This window comes from Carcharhinus amblyrhynchos, chromosome 11 (assembly GCF_965287045.1).
Source record: "Carcharhinus amblyrhynchos chromosome 11, sCarAmb.v2.hapA, whole genome shotgun sequence".
In the NCBI taxonomy this organism is placed as follows: Eukaryota; Metazoa; Chordata; class Chondrichthyes; order Carcharhiniformes; family Carcharhinidae; genus Carcharhinus; species Carcharhinus amblyrhynchos.
Window position 1 is genome coordinate 77424285 of NC_137334.1, and position 21758 is coordinate 77446042.

The 21758-nt window shown below is 44.7% G+C and overlaps 1 protein-coding gene across 1 annotated transcript in view; it reads left to right on the forward strand.

Moving 5' to 3' along the window:
• The window catches only part of kif5c (kinesin family member 5C), a 158441-nt gene that overhangs the window by 130718 nt on the left and 5965 nt on the right, over nucleotides 1-21758 (forward strand). The window contains exons 20-25 of the mRNA XM_080199394.1: nucleotides 1547-1648; nucleotides 2462-2522; nucleotides 3290-3361; nucleotides 6490-6594; nucleotides 8020-8236; nucleotides 11765-11882. Of these exons, the coding sequence (XP_080055520.1) occupies nucleotides 1547-1648; nucleotides 2462-2522; nucleotides 3290-3361; nucleotides 6490-6594; nucleotides 8020-8236; nucleotides 11765-11882 (675 nt within the window). The remainder of the gene's footprint in view (nucleotides 1-1546; nucleotides 1649-2461; nucleotides 2523-3289; nucleotides 3362-6489; nucleotides 6595-8019; nucleotides 8237-11764; nucleotides 11883-21758) is intronic.

Here is a 21758-nt window from a genome sequence, read left to right on the forward strand (position 1 = left end):
ATAAACCTGTCAAATAAACCTGTTGGACTTTGACCTGGTGTTGTGAGACTTCTTACCGTGCTTACCCCAGCCCAATGCCGACATCGCCACATCTTGTCTGTGTAGAGATGCGAGGTTGACAGTGCAACACTTGCACCAAGCAAGATTATACAGCTGGCTCAAGTCTCAGGAGCGAGGTTATCAGTTCAGGGTACCTGATCAATTGTAAGCACTGTGATAGACTAATTATAGAAAGGCCAGCACTCGGAATTTTATCCATGAGGTTTCAGCAACGACAGGATGTTTCTTCCAATATTAAAATGAATGAGGACAGTAAGATTGTTGCGGTTGGAACAACATAAAGTTCTTTTACTTGAAACTGCATTTATTTCTTTAGTGTTTACATCTGAAAAGTCGAAATGATCATGTTCTTCTGTAAATTATAACAGCACAAATTTCAAATGATTTATGCAAAATAAAGAACTCACCAGCACTGTGAAAGATAATGGTTCCTATGCAAAATAAAAATTATACACTTAAATGCTGGGAGATGAAGCACTGCTGAGCCCAGTTGTTGTATTTCTCCAAACACAGTAATTATCATGTCTGTATTTAGTGTATATTTTACTCCATATTTAACAGCTTAAACACAAATTGCCTTGATTTGATTTTAATTCAGTCGGTGAGGGGTGGAAATTCCAATTGGTTAAAAATAGGACGTAGAATCAAATGACATGATGTAGCTGGAATTGTCCAGTTTAATGTCAGAACCTTGACAGAATAGTTACAGTGGGTTAGCAATGTTCCCTCATGGCACCAGGCACCCGGATTTGATTCCCGCCTTGGGAATCAGTGCGGAGTTTGCACGTTCTCCCCCTTTTTTTTTCATTCATTCGTGGGACAGGGGCATCGCTGGCTGGCCAGCATTTGTTGCCCATCCTTAGTTTTGCCCAAAGGCAGTTGAGAGTCAAGCACATTGCTGAGGCTTTGGAGCCACGTGTAGGCCAGACCGGGTAAGAACGGCAGATTTCCTTCCCTAAAGGGCATTTGTGAATCAGATGGGTTTTTTCACCAATTGACAATGATTTCATGGTCATCAGTAGGTTCTTAATTCCAGACAGTTTTTTATTGAATTCAAATTCCTCCATCTGCCATGGTGGGATTCGAACCTGGATCCCCCGAACATCAGCAGAGTTTCTGGATTAATAATCTAGTGATAATCACACTAGGCCATCACCTCCCTGTGTCTGCATGGGTTTCCTCTGGGTGCTCTGGTTTCCTCCCACAGTCCGAAAGATGTGCTGGTTAGGTGTATTGGCCATGCTAAATTCTCCCTCAGTGTACCTGAACAAGTGCTGGAGTGTGGCGACAAGGGGATTTTAACAGCAACTTCATTCCAGTGTTAATGTAAGCTTGCTTGTGACACTAATAAATAAACTTTAATCTTTAAAGAATAGTGATGTAGTGTGGGTTGATTGTTATTTATTGACATTATTAATACTTGCGTACTTTAATGCAAACAGTTCACAATCTAAAATCCTTTCGCTTTTTTCTTTCCGCTCAACAGTTGGAACCAAAAGCTTGTGCTGGAGCAGGAGAAATTGAATTCTGACTTTGACAAGTTAAAAATGGAGGAGCATGAAAAAAGTGTCAAGCTCCAGAAACTTGTGTAAGCTTATTCTTAAAATCACCTCTCTTGGCGCTGTGAGAATCGCTTTATTTAATGATTACTGCTTTGTAATAAAGCTGCAGGTTTCATTTTGGAATCTGGAGGCTGGTATGGCAGCTCTGTTGGCATCTGCGAATGATACTCAGTATTATCCACAGTCAATCTTCCATGCTTCCCAATCCTGGCTGGGTGACTGGGTTGAATGGGACCAATTCTGTGGAAGTGGGAAAGAAAACAAGAAAAAGAGAGAGATTACCATGTCAACCATCACCTTTCTGTCAGTACCCAGGGAACCTTCTGTGCCTTTCTTGGGTTGTTATCAGTATTTTGGAAGGGGAAATTTTTCAAAAGGAATTCCTAATTTGGTTATCAATGTGATGATGCACAGTATTGATTTGGTCATTGCTACCAATAAGCAATATTTGTCCAGGCAAAACATCCTAGTTCTGACGTTCTCGCTCCTTTTTCTGTTCTAGTGGTGGTATGTGAGTGTCTACATTTTTTTTGCAAATAAAAATTCTTGCATCTGTTGTCTACATTATGTATTGGAGTTCTTGTTTTGCTCAGAGGTGCCATGTAGCTGAGCGGTGACACCCTCACCAGACTGCTTACTATAATAGCATGATGGTTAAATAACCTTTTTTAATTATGACGTTTGGCTTGTTGTTACTTGAAGACCATTCTCTTGTAATGTGATCTGTTTACCTCTAACTTGGTAAATTGTGCGACACAGAGGCATGAAATTATTTTCGTAATACGCTGTCGATCTGAAATAAAATCTGACTCCAAATAACTTTTATGTCCTGCTTTTAGACTTCTTAATGACAAAAGAGAGCAAGCAAAACAGGACCTCAAGGGGCTGGAGGAGACAGTTGTAAGTTTCACTGTGAAACCTATTGGACTTTTAATGGACTTGCTTCAGAACAAACTAGTTCCCTCCCCAATTATGTAACTTAATTAAACTCTAGGGCTACTTACCTGTAGAGCAAAGACTGTGCCATACCAGTGCAATGCCTGTAAATCTCTTCCTCGCATACAACCTTTCCAGTATTGAATCCATAGTTTTCAACATATAACGTCGTGTAATCACTTACATTTTTAAAAGAAGTCTAAATATATCTCCATCTTGAGCAGTTAAACTACATTGCAATTTGTTTATAACTTGAGTGTAATGGCTGGAGAGTGGGTGCTTTGAGCAGGGATGTTCTCATTGGTGAAATACCTTTCCCAACAGAAAATAGCAAACACGTCCTCGCCTTCTAAATTTTTCAGGGTAGCAGAGGTTGGGGGGTTGGGGTGCAGGGAGGCATACATTTTCCATATAACAGACCAAGATCCTGTTCTGCTCCGCGAATGCTGTTTGCTCCATTGTACATTATAATCAGCAACTTTATTTTGAAACAAATGGATGTTTTTCTTGGATATGGCAGCATTAAACACTGTTTCGCCTCCTCCCTCCACCTCCCCCGAAACCCAAATCAAATCGTCTGACTTCCAGTTGTTTAACGTGCTGATGGGGTTTGTGCTGATTAGTTATCGACCTCTACATATCTAAAATTAATGCTGGGAAAACCAGACAAACTTTCTTCAAATCTGTATTCCTCACACCTCCTAACAGTGACCAATTATTCTTTTAAAAAGGCAAAAGAACTTCAAACTCTCCACAACCTCCGAAAACTTTTTGTTCAAGATCTCACCACCAGAGTCAAGAAAGTAAGTTGCTTTATCTAATTCAATGGTGTTTCTTAACATAGCCGCTAATGGTCCGTTGCGGGCACATTTTTTTAGTTTAAGTTTGTTTATTAGTGTCACAGGTAAATTACTGTGAAAATCCCCCAGTCGCCACACTCCGGCACCTGTTCGGGTACACTGAGGGAGAATTTAGCACGTCTTTCAGATTGTGGGAGGAAACTGGAGCGCCCGGAAGAAATCCCACACAGACACCGGGGAGAATGTGCAGACTCCACACACACACAGTGACCCAAACCAGGAATTGAACTGAGTTCCTGGTGCAATGAAGCCAACCACTGCACCATCGTGCTGCCCCTCTTTTGGAGATGACTTGTGACAACAAGGTTTTTCCTGCCTTATTTTAAACCCAAACAATTGAGCTGATTGGACTCATTCTGTTCTAAGTGTCATGTGAGGTACATGGAGGAGAAATGATCTAAAGGGTGGGATTTTCCTGCCCTTCCTTTTCCCACCGATGGGAGTCTTCCAGTCCCTCCGAGGGTGACTGGCCCACAACCCACTTTGCCGGGTTTCCTGATGGTGCAGCCCGCGAGCCAAGCCATTAGCTTCGGCGGGACTGGAAGATTCCGCCAGCAACCAATGGCACGGGAAGACACGCGGTTGGGGAGGTACGGAAAAACCAGGCCAAAGAAAGGAATATTCAGAACTAATATCTTAAAGTGACTGCCGGTCTCCTGAGCAAGTATGTTGATATGCACAAGGCTGTGGGTTTTATAGCTGGCCACAACCTCAATGTGTTTCACAATAAATGTTGGGAGTCCCAGTACGGGAGAGAAGGCAGGTTTGGTGGTGATCAGATCCCTGTGGAGTTAGGAGTTCGTTCCTGCTCGTTCTGGATCTGTTGGAAGGTGACTTTATTAAAAAAAAATCTTTATAAAGCTTATATTTTGATTGTTAGCTGCTGAAAATGCCATCTCATACACTTATTTGTCACAAATTTCTGACAGAAAGAGGCCATTCAGATCATCGAGTCTGCACTGACTCTCCAAAAGAGCATCTTACCCAGACTAACTCTCACCGCCATCCCCACCCCAGCTCCCCGCATCCCCCCCCGCCCCCAAACCCCCAATCTCATGCATTTACCGTGGCTAATCCACCTAACCTACACATGTTTGGTTTGTGGGAGGAAACTGGAGCACCCGAAGGGAACCCACGCAGGCACAGGGGAGTATAGATTGTCACCCAAGGCCAGAATTTAGGAAAGATGATGGCCTAGTGCATCGGTGCAGACTCGATGGGCCGAAGGGCCTCTTTCTGCACTGTAGGCTTCAATGATTTCTATGATTAGTTGTAATATCGCTAGATTGTTAATCCAGAAACGCAACTAATGTTCCAGGGAACCGGATTCAAATCCTGCCATGACAAATGGGGAAATTTGAATTCAATAAAAAAAATCTGTAATTAAGAATTTGCTGATGACAATGAAACCATTGTCGATTGGTTGCTCGGTGGCACAGTGGTTAGCAGTGCTGCCTCACAGCACCAGGGATCCGGGTTCGATTCCCAGTTTGGGTCACCGTCTGTGTGGAGTTTGCACATTCTCCCTGTGTCTGCGTGGGTTTCCTCTGGATGCTCCGGTTTCCTCCCACAGTCCAAAAGGTGTGCAAGTTAGGTGAATTGGCCATGCTAAATTGCTCCTTAGTGTTAAGGGGGCGAGCTTGGGTAAATGCATGGGGTTATCGGGATAGGGCCTGGGTGGGATTGTGGTCGGTGCAGACTCAGTGGGCCTAATGGCCGCCTTCTACACTGTGGGGATTCTATGATTCTATGATTGTCAAAAAACCCATCTGGTTCACTGATACCCTTTAGGGAAGGAAATTGGCCGTCCTTACCTGGTCTGAACCCGGGTCCCTCAGACCGTGAGGCAGCAGTGCTGACCACTGCACCATCCAGTGGTCTTTTAACCTAGAAGTTAGATTTCATGTTGGTGCCATGTGGAATTGAATCCCTCAGTCCCCGGAGCTCCTGGCACCTGGGAGGGGGAGTAATTTCTGCACTGCCCCCCCCCAGAAGGATTAAAATACCCCACCCCCAAGAGTTGTCAGCCAATCAGAGGCAGGCAACTATCCATTATCAGCAGCAGCGCTGGGATTGGTGGCCTCTTACCGCAATACACTTGGATGTTCTCCAGGCATCCCTGGAGAAAGGTAGGGGTTGGAGGGAGGGGCCCTCACTGGTGAGTGGGAAATGGTGCAGGGGAGGTTGAAAGAAAGGGGAGAGGGAGGTTCGTGTTGTCTCCCTCCACCCTCCTGATGCCGGGTCCCTTGAGTGCTTTTGAATGAGGGACCTCCCCTGCTAGGCGACAAGGTGACTGAGGGCCAGTGGTGGCATAATGAGGCTTTAAACTGGCCAACGTTGCCCACTTAAGGACCTCCAGTTGGCATGCCAGTTTTAAGATCACCTACAAGCCTTCCTACCCTGATTTAAACACAGAGGGGGCAATGGGATTTTCACATCACACCCTCCTGCCCAAATGCCCACTTTGGAATTCACCTCCAGCCTGGGTATTATTTTGCCCATCATTCTAAATTTCACTTCAGTCAAATGAGTGAGGTAAACACTGGTCCATAGAAGGACCAGATATTAAGTTTTTTAACCTAAGCATTCAAAAGTATTTTTGACCTCCTCAGCAAAAATATTGGGCGGGATTTTAAGGCCTCGCTCGTCCCAAAACCGTAAAATGCCGTCCAAGGTCAATGGACCTTTTCATGGTCCGCCCTCGCCCACTCCTTCCCATGACAGGCGGGACAGTAAAATCCTGGCCACTGAGTTTTAATTTCCTGTGTCCCGCTTGATAGCCGCGCACTTCTCCAAACTCCCAAACACTGGGAGTTTATCTTGTAAATTAGTAGCAGTCTATTTCTCAGTGCAATTCGTACTGAAAAGTCAACCTCAAACATGCAGTAAAATGGATGTATCTCACCTACTGTAAGAATGCTGATCTCATTCCCAAGCACAGGCTTTCACTTGTTTCCAAATGAACACCACTAGCTAAGATCTGTCAGGATGAAAGCATCATTTTGATTGTTGTCATGTCACAAGCTTTGAGATTGGTCGCAGATTGGTCATTTTGCTTTGTCTATCCTCAGAGCACTGAGCTGGACTCCGATGATGGCGGGGGGAGTGCTGCACAGAAACAAAAGATATCCTTTCTTGAGAACAACCTGGAGCAGCTTACAAAAGTTCACAAGCAGGTACGAAGAGGACTTGTGTCAAAACCTGGTTCAAATCTGGAAGTAGTTTGTTAGCTCAATGTTCACCACCCTCAACATTTTCAAATCTTTCAAATATCCCATTCATAAGAACATAAGAACATAAGAAATAGGAGCAGGAGTAGGCCATCTAGCCCTTCGAGCCTGCCCCGCCATTCAATAAGATCATGGCTGATCTGTCGTGGCTCAGTTCCACTTTCCCGCCCTCTCCCCATAACCCTTAATCCCCTCTCTTATCAAAAACCCATCAGCCCGCGTCTTAAAAATATTTAGCGAGGCAGCCTCCACCACTTCAACAGGCAGAGAATTCCAGAGATTCACCACCCTTTGAGTGAAGAAGTTCCTCCTCAACTCTGTCCTAAACCGCCCCCCCTTTATCTTGAGGCTGTGCCCCCTAGTCCTACTGTCTTTTTTGAGTGGGAAGAGTCTCTCCACCTCTATCCCATCCATCCCATTCATCATCTTATACGTCTCAATGAGATCTCCCCTCATTCTTCTAAACTCTAACGAGTACAAGCCTAGTTTATTCAGCCTGTCCTCATAGCTCAACCCCCTCAACTCCGGTATCAGCCTAGTAAACCTCCTCTGCACTCCCTCCAAGGCCAAAATATCTTTGCGCAGGTGCGGCGCCCAAAACTGCACACAGTACTCCAGCTGCAGCCTCACCAATGCCCTATACAGCTGCAGCAAGACCTCCCTACTTTTATATTCAATCCCCCTTGCTATGAAGGCCAGCATCCCATTCGCCTTCCTGACCACATGCTGCACCTGCAAGCTGGGTTTTTGGGACTCATGCACAAGGATCCCGAGGTCCCTCTGCACCGTTGCCTGCTGCAGTTTTTCGCCACGTAAGTAATAGTCCTTCCTACCATTCTTCCTACCAAAGTGGACCACCTCACACTTGCCAACATTAAATTCCATTTGCCATTTCCTGGCCCATTCGCCCAGCCTATCTAGATCCTTCTGCAGACTCTCCACACCCTCCGCACAATTTGCCGTTCCCCCCATCTTGGTGTCATCAGCAAATTTCGACACCCTACACTCGGTTCCCTTTATGATCGAGCAAACTTCGGGCAGGATTTTCCTGCCCTTTCTGATGGTGGGATTTTCCGGTCCTGCTGTTTTTATATTTTTATATAACCTTTGTTTGATAAAAGCTCCCTAGTGAGTCATTTGAATTATACCTGAAGTGAAACCTATCATGCTTATCCTAGCCCCAAATATGAGATGCAAAATTTGTGATCCAGGTGGACTTCATAAAACACTTTGGAGTTTCTGACCTAAACCATGACACCTTTGTTACCCATTTGACACCATCAACCAAAGTCAAACATTAACCCTGCGCCCCTCACCACCAGTTACCCTTTACTCTATTGTCATCACTTGGTTTTTCTTTTACTTTGCCAGCTGGTTCGTGACAATGCAGATCTTCGTTGTGAGCTTCCTAAGCTGGAAAAACGACTTCGGGCTACAGCTGAGAGAGTTAAAGCACTGGAGAGTGCATTGAAGGAAGCCAAGGAGAGCGCCATGAGGGACCGCAAACGTTACCATCAGGAGGTCGATCGAATCAAGGAAGCAGTACGAGCCAAAAACATGGCCAGGCGGGCACATTCAGCTCAGATTGGTGAGTCTCATTGCTGCTTTCAATTACCTGTGTTACGCATGTGAACTCTGCAAGTTTGCCCTGTGAGAGTTTATTAATGCAGTGAAGCAAAGCTGCCCCCAGGTTTGTGCAAAAAACCTCATGCGTTCTGACAGTGCAATATGAATATTACTGTCACAACTTAGATTTAAATAGTGTTCCTCTCATAAAAGCTTTACAAAGCGTTGCACAGGGAAACGGAGAATCAGGCTGGCATTTTCTGACTATTCACACCAATGGGATTTTCCCATCCCAGGTGGAGGTTTGGCTTGTTGCCGAAATCTCCATCTTCGCTGGTGCAAGTGGGCAGTAAGATCGTGCCCACATGGAGAAAACTTGAGCACACACTTAAAAGTGATGAGTTTTTAGAAGGCCTATTGTAAATAAGCAAGGTGAAGTGGTTCGGGGAGACTCTTACGGACAATGGGGTACAGGATGATTGAAAGGCTGACCCTGAATGTGGAGTGGAGGACAGCTGCAGACTGGGGCTGGAGTCTTAACATCGTTCACACCGTCAGGCTTTTCCCATCCCACCGCAGAGAACTGAAATAGGGCTGCCCGCCAAGTTATCCGACCTCCCTGCAGCAGGACATGGCATGAATGGCAGGTAAGATGGCACCCTGGGATTTTAGAAAAGATTTGTTTGGTAAACTGGAATGAGACCAGAGAGAGAGTTGAAGATGAGGACCAGAATTTTCCAGCCATTCTCACCGATGGGATCTCCTGGTCCCGTCGATGGCAAACCCCCTCACTGTGGGTTTTCCAGCGGTGGGTGTGACTTGAATGGGAAACTCCGTTGGCGGCAGCAGCAGGATCAGAAGACTAACTGCCTCAGCCATCATAAAGCACACCACCGAGGCCATGGAAAACCCCATCCAAGGAGTTAGAAATGCATTCTTTAGGACACAGGTGGGGATTTGCATTAATGGGAGTGATGTTTGTGTACAAACCCCTGGAGAAATGTGGTTGTAATCCTATTCACAAATCATTTATATAAGAATGTATGCTTCATTGTTGTGGATCTTGGTCAGAAGACAAGGTGATCCATAAAGGCATTGGTGAACAATGAAGCCCTTCAGTTCCATGTGACTGGGAGCAAAGGAGATCCCACCGGTGAGAATGGCTGGAAAATTCTAGTCCTCACCTTCAACTCTCTCTCTGGTCTCATTCCAGTTTACCAAACAATCTTTTCCAAAATCCCAGGGTGCGATTTTACCTGCCGTTCATGCCACGGTCCCCCTGCAATGAGGTTGGATAATTTGGCTGCCAGCCCAATTTCTGTTCTCTGTAGTGGGATGGGAAATCTGCTGGCTGGAACAGTGATAAGATTCCAGCTCCAGCCTTCTCCAGTCTTCCACTCCACATCGAGTCAGCCTTTCAATCATTCTCCACCCCATTGTCTGTAAGAGTCTCCCCAAACCACTTTCAGCTTGCTCAATCCAACACGACTTACAATAAGCCTTCTAAAAACCCATCACTTTAAGCGTGCGCTCAAGTTTTCTCCATGTGGACATGATCTTACCGCCCACTCACACCACACTCCCGCTGCCGCAAAGACGGAGATTTTGGCAACAAGCCAAATCTCCGCTCACTGCAGCAGGATGAGAAAATTCCACTGGTGTGAATAGTCGGAAAATTCCAGCCTCTTTCTCCATTTCCTTTTTATGATGTTTGATGTAGTTTCAACAGCAAGAGCCATTCTAATTACCCTGATTTTTATCTGAGTTGGGTAGAATTGCAGAACTGATTGCCTTAGGAACAGTCCCTGCAGGAAGTGCAGGAAATTAAAAGCAGGATTTTACAGCCCCGCTCGGGCGAGATCATAAGATCCTGCCCGAGGCCAGTGGAGATTTCCGTTCTGGGAACCTCACCCATCCCAATTCCCGATCGGTTTTCAGCCTGTGGCTGGAATTTTCCAGCCGCCCACTGTAGATTTTGGTGTGGCAAACCATTGATCACTGGTGAGATCTTCCAGTCCCGCCAAAGTCTATGCGTTTTTGCATTGCTCACCAGCCCCACCGTTGAGAAACTGCCATTGGGGTGGGGGGCAACTTTGGCGGGACTGGAAGATCCCGCTGGCAGGAAGGCCCAGAAAATCCCATCCTAAGCATGTGAAGTTCTTAATTTTTCTCCTGCTTGAACTGATTAAGGATTATCAGGTTATCAATTCCTGAATGAACACTCCCTGCCGCTGCCTGTCCCTACCCAGTGGCAGCCAGTCAGGGAATCAGATTTGACACTTGCCCACACAAGCAATCCCAACTCTCTTTCTGCAACCAGGACTGCTGTTAGTAATTTTTTTCTGAGAAGCTAAGGACTAAAATCTAGGTTGAAGGAAAATGTCCCCCTCACTATATTTTCAAATCAACCAGGCCCAGGTAAAAAAAAAGTGACCTTGCCAATGCCACCTACAGACTGAGACCAAATTTAGGGAAACAAAGGTCACGTGAAGGATATTCCAAAGTTTTGAGATTTTGATGAAGAATTAATTGGAATTGAAATGCATTGAGCCTTGATTTTAAAACAATGGGGATTTAGGGAGGAGGAATGGTACAGAGGACACTGTATTTGGAACTTGCTGAACAAGCAAGAAGCAAGGGCCATTGAAAAGGATTGGCTATCAGGTTTCACTTGTATCATCCACAAGTGTTGAAATTGCGTCCAAGAATTTGTCACGTTTTGGTCAGTGCATCGTGCCAGTGGTTAGCACTACTGCCTCACTGCGCCAGGGACCCAGCCTCGAGTCATTGTCTGTGGAGTTTTTTACTTTCTCCCCGTGTCTACGTGTCTCCTTCAGGTGCTCCAGTTTCCTCCCACAGTCCAAACATGTGCGGGTTAGGTCGATTGGCCATGCTAAATTGACCCCAGTTTCAGGGCGATTAGCAGGGTAAATATGTGAGGTTATGGGAATAGGGTGGGGTTGTGGTCGGTGCAGACTTGATGGACCGAATGGCCTCCTCCTGCGCTGTAGGGATTCTGTGGTTCTGTGAGAATGTGGGTTTTGAAAAGTTGGGAATTCAAAATATCGAAAGCAGGAATTACTTTCAACGTTGCTCCATCCAGTTACACTTTGGTCCTCTAAGTCGGGGAACAATGGGGTGAATATTAATGCAGAGTGAGTGATGAAGAAAGTATTAAAAATTTCAAATATGGCAAACCCAAGTCTAACCTGCTCACTTTCAGTGTTAACTGGGTTATATTTGAGGCTGGACAGGAAGCGGCCCTTAATTGGCCATCTAAGGACCTCAACTGGGGCAAAAACAGGTGGGATGCCCTAAACCCATCCCACCCTTACAGCAGCCCCCTCCCCTGCTCCCCCACCCTCCCTCCCCACTCCCCGGGATGGCAATGGGAAGGCCACCTAGAGAATTAATGGTGCCCTCTCTCCCCCAAACCCTACCTGCAAATCCACAGGCAGCCACCCATAAAGTTCTGCCTGTGATGTTTCAGATCGGACACACACACATTTGGATGGAAACTAATTCATTAAATCTTGTTCTTTCATTTCAGCGAAACCTATTCGTCCTGGTCATTACCCTGCATCCTCTCCAACAGCCTATCATGCTATTCGTGGCGGTGGAGTGTCTGCGACCTCAAACTCCAGTTACTATCAGAACAAGGACAAGTAGTAAGTAGCATAAAGCCCCGTCGAGGTAATAAATCTGTGGGCAGCTGAGCTGGAGAACCTCCGCGATCAGGTGTTTGCATTATGATCTTGCTGCTTCTAAAAAGGCGTCTGATGTCGCAAAGCTTCAGTTATCTGTGTGAAGTTGAAAGATTGAATTCTCCATTTGCACTAGTTGGATTTAGAAATGACCTTTGGTGATTTTAGCAGATGACACATTATGTATTTGCACGTCATTCCTTCATCCATCACTCCAGCAGAGTTACCAGCCTGTTTCTAATAATAATCTGCATTATCAACATATTCCGTGATTGTCTTAAGATTTACTACTTTTAAACGAACCGGACGTCAGTGTTTCTTACCTACTCCTCCTCTCTACCATTTCATTAGAAAACATGGGTGAGGATTTCCCTGCCATTGACGTTGTGCTGCCGCTGCGAGTGAGGGTGGAGAATCTGGTGCTCGGCCAAATCTCCCGTTCATGGTAGCGGGTTCAGAAAATCCCACCAATGAGAATGGCCGGAAAATTCCACCCTTGCTCTTTGCGTTGATGCCCTTCAGATTTTAGTCTAAATATCTCTGTCGCCAGATTCAAGTGACTCTACTTCCAGCATTGTGGATGGCCTTGCTTTGAACTCGCCCTAGTTGGTGGCCTTTAGCTGGTCTCTAAAACATTCCCAACCCTCAGGATTGGGCGGCACAGTAGTACAGTGGTTAGCATTGCTGCCTCACGGTGCCAGGGACCCAGGTTTGATTCCTGCCTCTGTGTGGAGTTTGCACTTTCTCCCCATGTCTGTGTAGATTTCCTCCGGGCATTCAGGATTCCTCCCACAGTCCAAAGATGTGAGAGTTAGGTTGATTGGCCATGCCAAAATTGACCCTAGTGTCAGGATAAACGTGTGGGGTTATGTGAAGGTGGCCTGGATGAGATTGTGGCTGGTAGAGACTCGATGGGTCGAATAGCCTCCTTCTATACTGTAGGGATTCTACGATTATCACTATTCTTTGCCACATTATAAGATTCTACTTTTGATCTAATCCTATCCTTAATTTCCTTAGTGATGCATTTTTACTTTTCAATGGAAATTGTTTCTTCAGATGTTTCCCACTGTTTATTAATTGCCACACTTTTTAATTTATTTACCCAACCAACTTGAGCCTGGTCTCGTCTCATGTCTCTATCGTCAGCTTTGTTTACACTTTAAGGTTCTTGATTAGGGCGAGATTTGGCACTGTCAAACTCAATATGGAATTCAGTTGTATTAGGATTACTTTTCCCCAGCGGATCTTTCAGTATGAGATTATTAACTAAACCTGTCGTATTGCAAACACCAGATTTAAATGATGTTTTTTCTTTGTTGTTGAGAGAGGACAAATGTGATGACCAGTGATGATGGAAAAATAAGCAGCTAGGGAAGATTGGAGGAAGGGGATGTGTGATTACTAGTGGTTACTAGTATCACTTATGGATAATCTGATTGCATTGAACCGGGGCAGAAAGGGGGTCTCTATGTCACAGCTTCTCTTATCAATATCTTGATGATGGACATTCTTACCCTTTCCATCGTACATCTGTTTACCTTGCTCGCTGATTACTGATGCTTTTTTTTATGATGGCAAGATTGTGCAGCATTTTACCACATTTTGGTAGATTAAATCAGGGCAGGATCTATTCAGTTAATGGTAGGGCGCTGGGGAGAGTTATTGAACAAAGAGATCTAGGAGTATAGGTTCATAGCTCCCTGAAAGTGGAGTCACAGGTGGTGAAGAAGGCATTCGGCCTGCTTGGTTTCATTTGTCAGAACATTGAATACAGGAGTTGGGATGTCTTGAAGTTGTACAAGACGTTAGTAAGGCCACATTTGGAATACTGTGTACAGTTCTGGTCACCCTATTATAGAAAGGATATTATTAAACTAGAAAGAGTGCAGAAAAGATTTACTAGGATACTTCCAGAACTTAACGATTTAAGTTGTAAGGAGAGGTTGGAGAGACTAGAACTTTTTTCCCTGGAGCATAGAAGGCTGAGTGGTGATCTTATAGAGGTCAGGTGCGGGATGCTCTGGCCACACTTGCCTCAAAACTGGAGAATCCCGCTCGAGGTCAATGGACCTGAATTGTCCGTGCCCCCCCGCCCATTACAATTCTTGCAGTTGGTGGGACGGGAGAATTTCGGCCCTATAAATAATGAGGGGCATAGATAAGGTAGATAATCAACATCTTTTCTCAAAGGTAGGGGAGTCTAAAACTAGAAGGTTTAGGTTTAAGGTGAGGGGGAGAAATACAAAAGTGTCCATTTTTTTCACTCAGAGGGTGGTGAGTGTCTGGAACAAGCTGCCAGAGGTAGTAGTAGAGATGGGTACAATTTTGTCTTTTAAAAAGCATTTAGACAGTTACATGAGTAAGATGGATACGGAGGAATATAAGCCAAATGGGGGCAATTGGGACTAGCTTAGTGGTTAAAAACTGGGTGGCATGGACAAGTTGGGCCAAAGGGCCTGTTTCCATGCTGTAAACCATTATGACTCTATAAATCTTGATGCCTACTTACCTGAATACTGGAGGGCTCCTCCCGAGTGGTCAAGGCAGTGAGACTGTTTCCTGAGGGTGCCTATAATGTGCTTTTAATCTTAATTGTGCAGTACTGCCTGAATCATGGGCCATGTCATGAGAATATAGCCCTTGTGGTTCTGTAGCTACGATGTGGATGTGCCGGCGTTGGACTGGGTAAACACAGTAAAAAGTCTGACGACACCAGGTTTGTCCAACCGATTTATTTGATAGTAAATTTACTATCAAATTATTATTTACTATCAAATAAATTGGTTGGACTTAAACCTGGTGTTGTCAGACTTTGCTCTGTAGCTAGCCATGATTGTTGAAATGGGCAGAGGACTTCCATGGAATGACAAATGTACAGCATCCTCTGTGTGAAAATAAGTTGTCCCTCAGATCCCTTTTAAATCTTTCCCCTCTCACTTTAAACCTATGTCCTCTAGTTTTATGCCTCCCCCCTTTTGGTTCATGAAAATGTCTGAGTTCTCACATGCAAGGCAACGTGCATGCAGTCCCCTTTATTGTGGAGTCCAAGAGGCGTAGACAAAAGTTGTAGGTAGAAGAAGGATGGGGATGAGGCACTCACTAAATGTTAAAATGGGCGGTGCGGGCTTGTAGGACCGAAGGGCCTGTTTCCCATGCTGTGTTATTCTTTGTTGTTTTGTTCAGTCAATGGCACCCTGCACCATAGATCTGCAACCTGTTCAAAACTTTGTGCTCGCTCTGTTTGCCTATCTCCACCGAGGGGAAATGAGATGCAAGTGTTTCTCTTTGCGCATCAGTGACCTTCCTTGTATGGCATTACATTGCAAACTGAGGGGTGTTGCTTATATCGCGAGTGACAGTCTGAAATGCTTAAAATTAAGAGCCATCATCAGCTTGACAGTCGTAGGCAATGCTGCCCTTGCCCTGTCTGGGGGCTACAGTTGTAGGTACAGCAATTGGTGGATTTCACTTTGTAATAAGTCCTCAGAGACAGAAGTCTCATCACCAAAATCCCTTTATTTACAAGTCTGACAACAGCACAGAGAGTGCTTTCAGCCAGCAGTCTACATTAGGAGTCCTAGAGGAACTGGCACTCCTGGTTAGGCGCAAAGCAAGAGGCTCCCTGATTGGCCTATCCATTTGGCCCTTAAACAGGGAGTTCACATTGGAACAGGCCCACCTCAATTGCCTGGTTAAAGTCATTCCACACTTCCGATCTATTTTCTGAAGTGAAGACATCTTGTGCATTAGTCCTCACTGAAGTCACAGATTTGGTGGAAGTAGGAGGATTACTCTCCGAAGACCCTCGGCAGACATAGTCTCCTGCTCAGTGCCCATATCCACTCTTCCACCTCCCTCTTTGAGCAGCTTATTCTGCTCTTTATGGCCTCTCTCCATTCTCTCACGAATGTTTAATTCCCAGAGAATGTGCTGCCAGCCCATTCATGTTTGGAAGCAGTTTCTTTGAGCACAACCATCTGGAGGAAACCCATGTAGACACGTGGAGAAAGTGCAAACTCTATTCAGACAGTGACCTGAGGCCAGAATTGAACCCAGGTTCCTGGCGCTGTGTGGCAGCAGTGCTAACCCCCGTTTTATGTTCAGCTTGACTTGGGAATGAGTTGCATCATTCAGCCACTATGCTGTGTGCATGTTTCCCCCCTTGCCTCCCATGGTCTTGGGTCTGTGTCAAATCAATCGATCTCAGCCGGAATAGCAAATTGAAATGCAACATTTAGCTTCAGCACTCTGGGGGTTAGGGAGGTTAAAAATTTGCCTGCGCTCCTACTCCTAATTATCATCAGTGGCAGAGCAGGAACATGCATGCACATGGCTTCAACGGAAGACAAGGCCAAGGTTACATCGTACGTTCATCTCACCTTAATCCACTTGACTGGAGGGTAACATGGATCACTCATCAGTTTATCAAATCTGTGGCTTCAGGGCAGCTAGGGATAATACAAATAAACAAGTCGGGTCACAAGGTGGGATTTTCCAGCTGTGTTCACCCCAAAACAGGAAAATCCCACCAACAGACTGTTCCATGGTCCACCTCTCACCTGCTACAATTCCTGTGGTGGGTGGAACGGGAAAATTTGCCCCATGGAATTTTACAGCTTAGAACGAGGCACTTTGGCCCATTGTGTCTGCATTGTGCATCTAACATCCATCTACTCGAATCCAATTTTCCAGCACTTGGCCTTGTACCCTCTGACATTTGAAATGTTCATCAAAATACTTCATAAATGTGTGAGGGTTCCTGTCTCTACCACCCTTTCAGGTAGTGAGTTCCAGATTCCCAACACCCTTTAGGTGAAATCTTCTTTCCTCAAATCCCCGCTAAATCTCCTGCCTCTTACCTTAAATCTGTCTTAAATTTATGTTATTGATCCCTCTACTAAGGGGAAAGTTTCTTTCTGTCTACCCCATATGTGTCCTTTATAATTTGGTACACCTCAGTCAAGTCACCCCCTCAGCCTTCTCTGCTCTAAGGAGAACAAACACAGCCTAACCAGCGTCTCTGCGTAGCTAAAATGCTCCAGCCCAGGCAACGTCCTGGTGAATCTCCTCTGCATCTTCTCCACAGTGTGGTGACCAGAACTGCACACAGTATTCTAGCTGTGGCCTAATTAGTGTCTTATACAGTTCCATCATAACCTCCCTGCTCTTATATTCTGGTCCTTCAGCTAATAAACTGAAATATCCTATGTGCCTTCTTCACCACCTTATCTACCTGGCTTGCTGCCTCAGGGGATTTTTGAACATACACTTCAAGGTCCCTCTGGTCCTCTGTACTTCCCAGTGTCATACCATTCAGTGTTTATTTCCTGTTGCCCTGTTAGTCCTCCCCACATTCTTGATAATTAAAACACTTTTGAACACTGCTTCGAACTACAAAATCGCGTTTTGAATTCACCTTGATGCCAACCAGGCTGTCAGGAAAGCAGGCCGTTGTTGAAATATAATGCCTGTAATGACCACTAGGTGGCATTTAGTGCACACTTATAAAAAGATGTTCCGAACGTATTTTTGATTAATAGTTAATTAAGTAATTTTAAGCTCTTGGGAAGCATGAATTCCTCATTGGGTACTGCTTATGACAACCAGGGATCAGCCCAGGTGGATGCCAGCTTCAGCTTCAGCCAGGTATACCTTATCTGGTGGACAGAGTGATGAAGAAGGCAGTCAGCATGCTTGGTTTCATGGGTCAGAACATTGAATACAGGAGTTGGGATGTCTTATTGAAATTGCACAAGACACTGGTAAGGCCACACTTGGAATACTGTATGCAGTTTTGGTCACCCGATTATAGAAAGGATATTAATAAACTAGAAAGAGTGCAGAAAAAATTTACTAGGATGCTACTGGGACTTGATGGTTTGATTTATAAGAAGAGGCTGGATTGACTGGGACATTTCTCTCTAGAGCATAGAAGGCTGAGGGGCAAGCTTATAGAGGTCCATAAAATAATGAGGGGCACAGATCAGCTGGATAGTCAATATCTTTTCCCAAAGGTAGGGGAGTCTAAAACTAGAGGGCATAGGTTTAAGGTGAGAGAGGAGAGATACAGAAGTGTACAGAGGGACAATTTTTTCACACAGAGGGTGGTGTCTGGAACAAGCTACTAGAGGTGGTAGTCGATACGGGTACAATTTTGTCTTTTAAACACCAGTCCAAAGATGTGTGGGTTAGGTTGATTGGCCATGCTAAAATTGCCCCTTAGTGTCCTGAGATGCATAGGTTAGAGGGATTAGCAGGCAAATATGTAGGGAAATGGAGGTAGGCCTGGGTGGGATTGTGGTCGGAGCAGTCTCAATGGGCTGAATGGCCTCTTTCTGTACTGTAGGGTTTCTATGATTCTATGATTTAGACATTTAGATAGTAAGATGGGTATATAGGAATTGGGCCAAATGTGGGCAATTGGGATTAACAGGGGTTCAAAAGAAAGGGAGGTATGGACAAGTTGGGCCAAAGGGCCTGTTTCCATTCTGTAAACCTCTATGACTCTATAATTTATCCTTGGAGACTCATCTCATGTATACTTGGGTCTCACATGCTCCTGGAATTGTAGGTGTTAATAACACATACAGACCACTCACCCTTACAGTATAAATCAGGTCCTGTTTTCTTTGTCTGCAGCCCTGGTGAAGGTTGACAATTGGGACTGAGTGCAGGTGTAGACCTCTTCATTGACACATAGGAAAAGTCTGCAGATTGTAGCAAACTTCAAAAGGAAGCAACTAGCAACATGTAAATGCAAAGAACAGTAAATAAATCAACCACCGCCTTACACAATGCAAGTTACCTTTTATTACAGCAGTTGTATATCATTTTGCCACATGTCAACTTACTTAACTTTAAAGTGGTATGAATATTCTCGCCAGTAAACGTCAATAGGTCAGTTGTGAAGTGAGGTGGCCACTAATCTGTGATTGAAGTAGAAGGGATTGCTTTAAATTTTCCTGGGACCTAATCCTATTCTTCAACAAACCCTATAAATCATGTGGTAATTTATTAATGCAGCGACAGTGGGAGGAATTTTCCTGTCCTGCCCATCAACAGAACTGTGGTGGGTGCGATATGAGCCACGCAGAGGGCTGTTGACATCGGACGGGGTTTCCCGGAGAGCGGCTGGAGAATCTCACCCAAAAAGTCTGTCTTAATTAAAGTTGGTGTATGTAATTGCCTACACCTCTGAAAGAAAATATTCTTGTTATTGAGAACAGAAAGTTTGCGTGCGTGGTAATCGTCTTCACCCACCTGGAGAAAGTGATTTAGATTTTGCAATGTGGGTGCAACTTGTTGTGTAATACTTATGGCAATTGTAGTTACAAGTCTATAATTCACGTGATTTTTGAAGACTCCAGAAGCTGCTTTTGCTCTTATTCCTTCACTCAGGGTAGAAGACTGAGATTTAATTATGACTTGAACTCTCAGCCAGCTATTGTTTACATACAACTAAAGAAGTGTCTTTTTTTTTCTCCTTTTTCTCTTGTGTTCAATACCTACTGGGGGCTGTTGCCTGTCGGAGGTAATTTGATACCAAGGTTTATTTTGGAATAATGGTAGGAAGGACTATTACTTACGTGGCGAAAAACTGCAGCAGGCGACGGTGCAGAGGGACCTGGGGGTCCTTGTGCATGAGTCGCAAAAACCCAGCTTGCAGGTGCAGCAGGTGGTCAGGAAGGCGAATGGGATGCTGGCCTTCATAGCGAAGGGGATTGAATATAAAAGTAGGGAGGTCTTGCTGCAGCTGTATAGGGCATTGGTGAGGCCGCAGCTGGAGTACTGTGTGCAGTTTTGGGCGCCGCACCTGCGCAAGGATATTTTGGCCTTGGAGGGAGTGCGGAGGAGGTTTACTAGGCTGATACCGGAGTTGAGGGGGTTGAACTATGAGGAGAGGCTGAATAAACTAGGCTTGTACTCGTTAGAGTTTAGAAGAATGAGGGGAGATCTCATTGAGACGTATAAGATGATGAATGGGATGGATAGGATAGAGGTGGAGAGACTCTTCCCACTCAGAAAGGACAGTAGGACTAGGGGGCACAGCCTCAAGATAAAGGGGGGGCGGTTTAGAACGGAGTTGAAGAGGAACTTCTTCACTCAAAGGGTGGTGAATCTCTGGAATTCTCTGCCCATTGAAGTGGTGGAGGCTGCCTCGCTAAATATTTTTAAGACGCGGGTTGATGGGTTTTTGATAAGAGAGGGGATTAAGGGTTATGGGGAGAGGGCGTGAAAGTGGAACTGAGCCACGACAGATCAGCCATGATCTTATTGAATGGCGGGGCAGGCTCGAAGGGCTAGATGGCCTACTCCTGCTCCTATTTCTTATGTTCTTATGTTATGTTCTAAATCATAATGACAGCTACCTGAGTATCACGGCCCAACTTGGTTACTTTTCAGTAAACAGCCAAGTTCTTGAATCTACCTGGCAAGAAAACCATGGGATGAAATTCTCTTGGTAGATGCTTACAGCAAGAAAAGGACAGCATTTTGTGTTTTCTACAGTATCCTGTATAAAGGGGGTGGTGTCTCTCTGGCAACAATGAAGAGCAAGGGCATTAAGGCAGTATCATGAGGGGCTTTGACTTGTCCTGGATACCCAAAAATGATCTTTTAGGGAAATCTCTCTGCGTTTGTCACTTTAATGCATGTTTGATGAGTGTGTCAGAGAGAAGGCCCATTTTTTGTGAGTGATTCACACTCCAGAAGACTAACTATTCTGAGAGTAGAAATAGTGCAGCTGCGAGGTGAAAGTGACCGTAGTCTGATAACGTTCATTCTGGGTTATGAAAAAGCACAAATATATGCACAAAAAGCACAAAGCACAAAAAGCTCAGGTATGTAACTTCAGGTGGGCACAATATTGTGGAAAGTGGGCCCTACTCCAGGGGGAAAAAAAATGTATTGGAAATAAAAAGGACACCTTTCAAAAACATCAGGTGGGGAAATATTTTTAAAGTTTATATTGAATGGATGATTATTGAATTGAGTATACGGAATGGCCAAGAAAGAGATTTGGGATATGAAGTGTGATCTACAAAAGGACTTATCAGTAGAACCAAAAGGCCGTATCAAGAACTTTTGCAAAGCACTCTAACAGTGGTGAGGTATTCAGGGAGGAAGTTAATGAGTAATCATGGAATTAAATGTTGGAATGCTGGACACTGTCAGCTTGGCAGATACTTTTAACTGTAGACAATCCAATGTTAAACACACATCGTATCAGTTCCAGGACTTTGATGGCGAAAGGACAAAGAGCTTGCAATTATTATGAGCTGCACGATATTCCTTTCAAATTGCAGTAATTACATCAACCAATTTGCCCCAAAGAGCGAAGGAATAATTAACCAGAGAGAAACTTGAGAGAGGTGGGAGTGGGGTGCATAGGGGCGTACAACTAATAATATGGAAGATGCAGCAAAATGCAGGAAGACATGAACAAATGTCTAAAGTGACCATAGAAATAGCATGGAAATTGAAAATTGTCAATGGAGGCCACCAAATCTTTGGAAGGTAGAATACTATTTAGGGTAAAGAAGCAAAGAGATCTGGTAAATAGATGAATCGTTACAAGTAGCATTGCAAGTTGAGGAGGTCATAAAAAGTGGAAAATTCCAATATTTCAGGAGTTGAGAGGACGCAATTATTGACAACGATTGAATAGGCAGTGACCTGTTTTGTTTTGGAAAAATGAGACCAAAGAGAGGCCTGAGAGACTGTTTAAAATTAGAATGTGGATAGGCTGGAAATGGAGAGACTACTTGTGGATGAATCCAGAACAAGTAGGGTATAAATATAACACAGGTAATAACATATCGAATGGCGAAGTTAGGA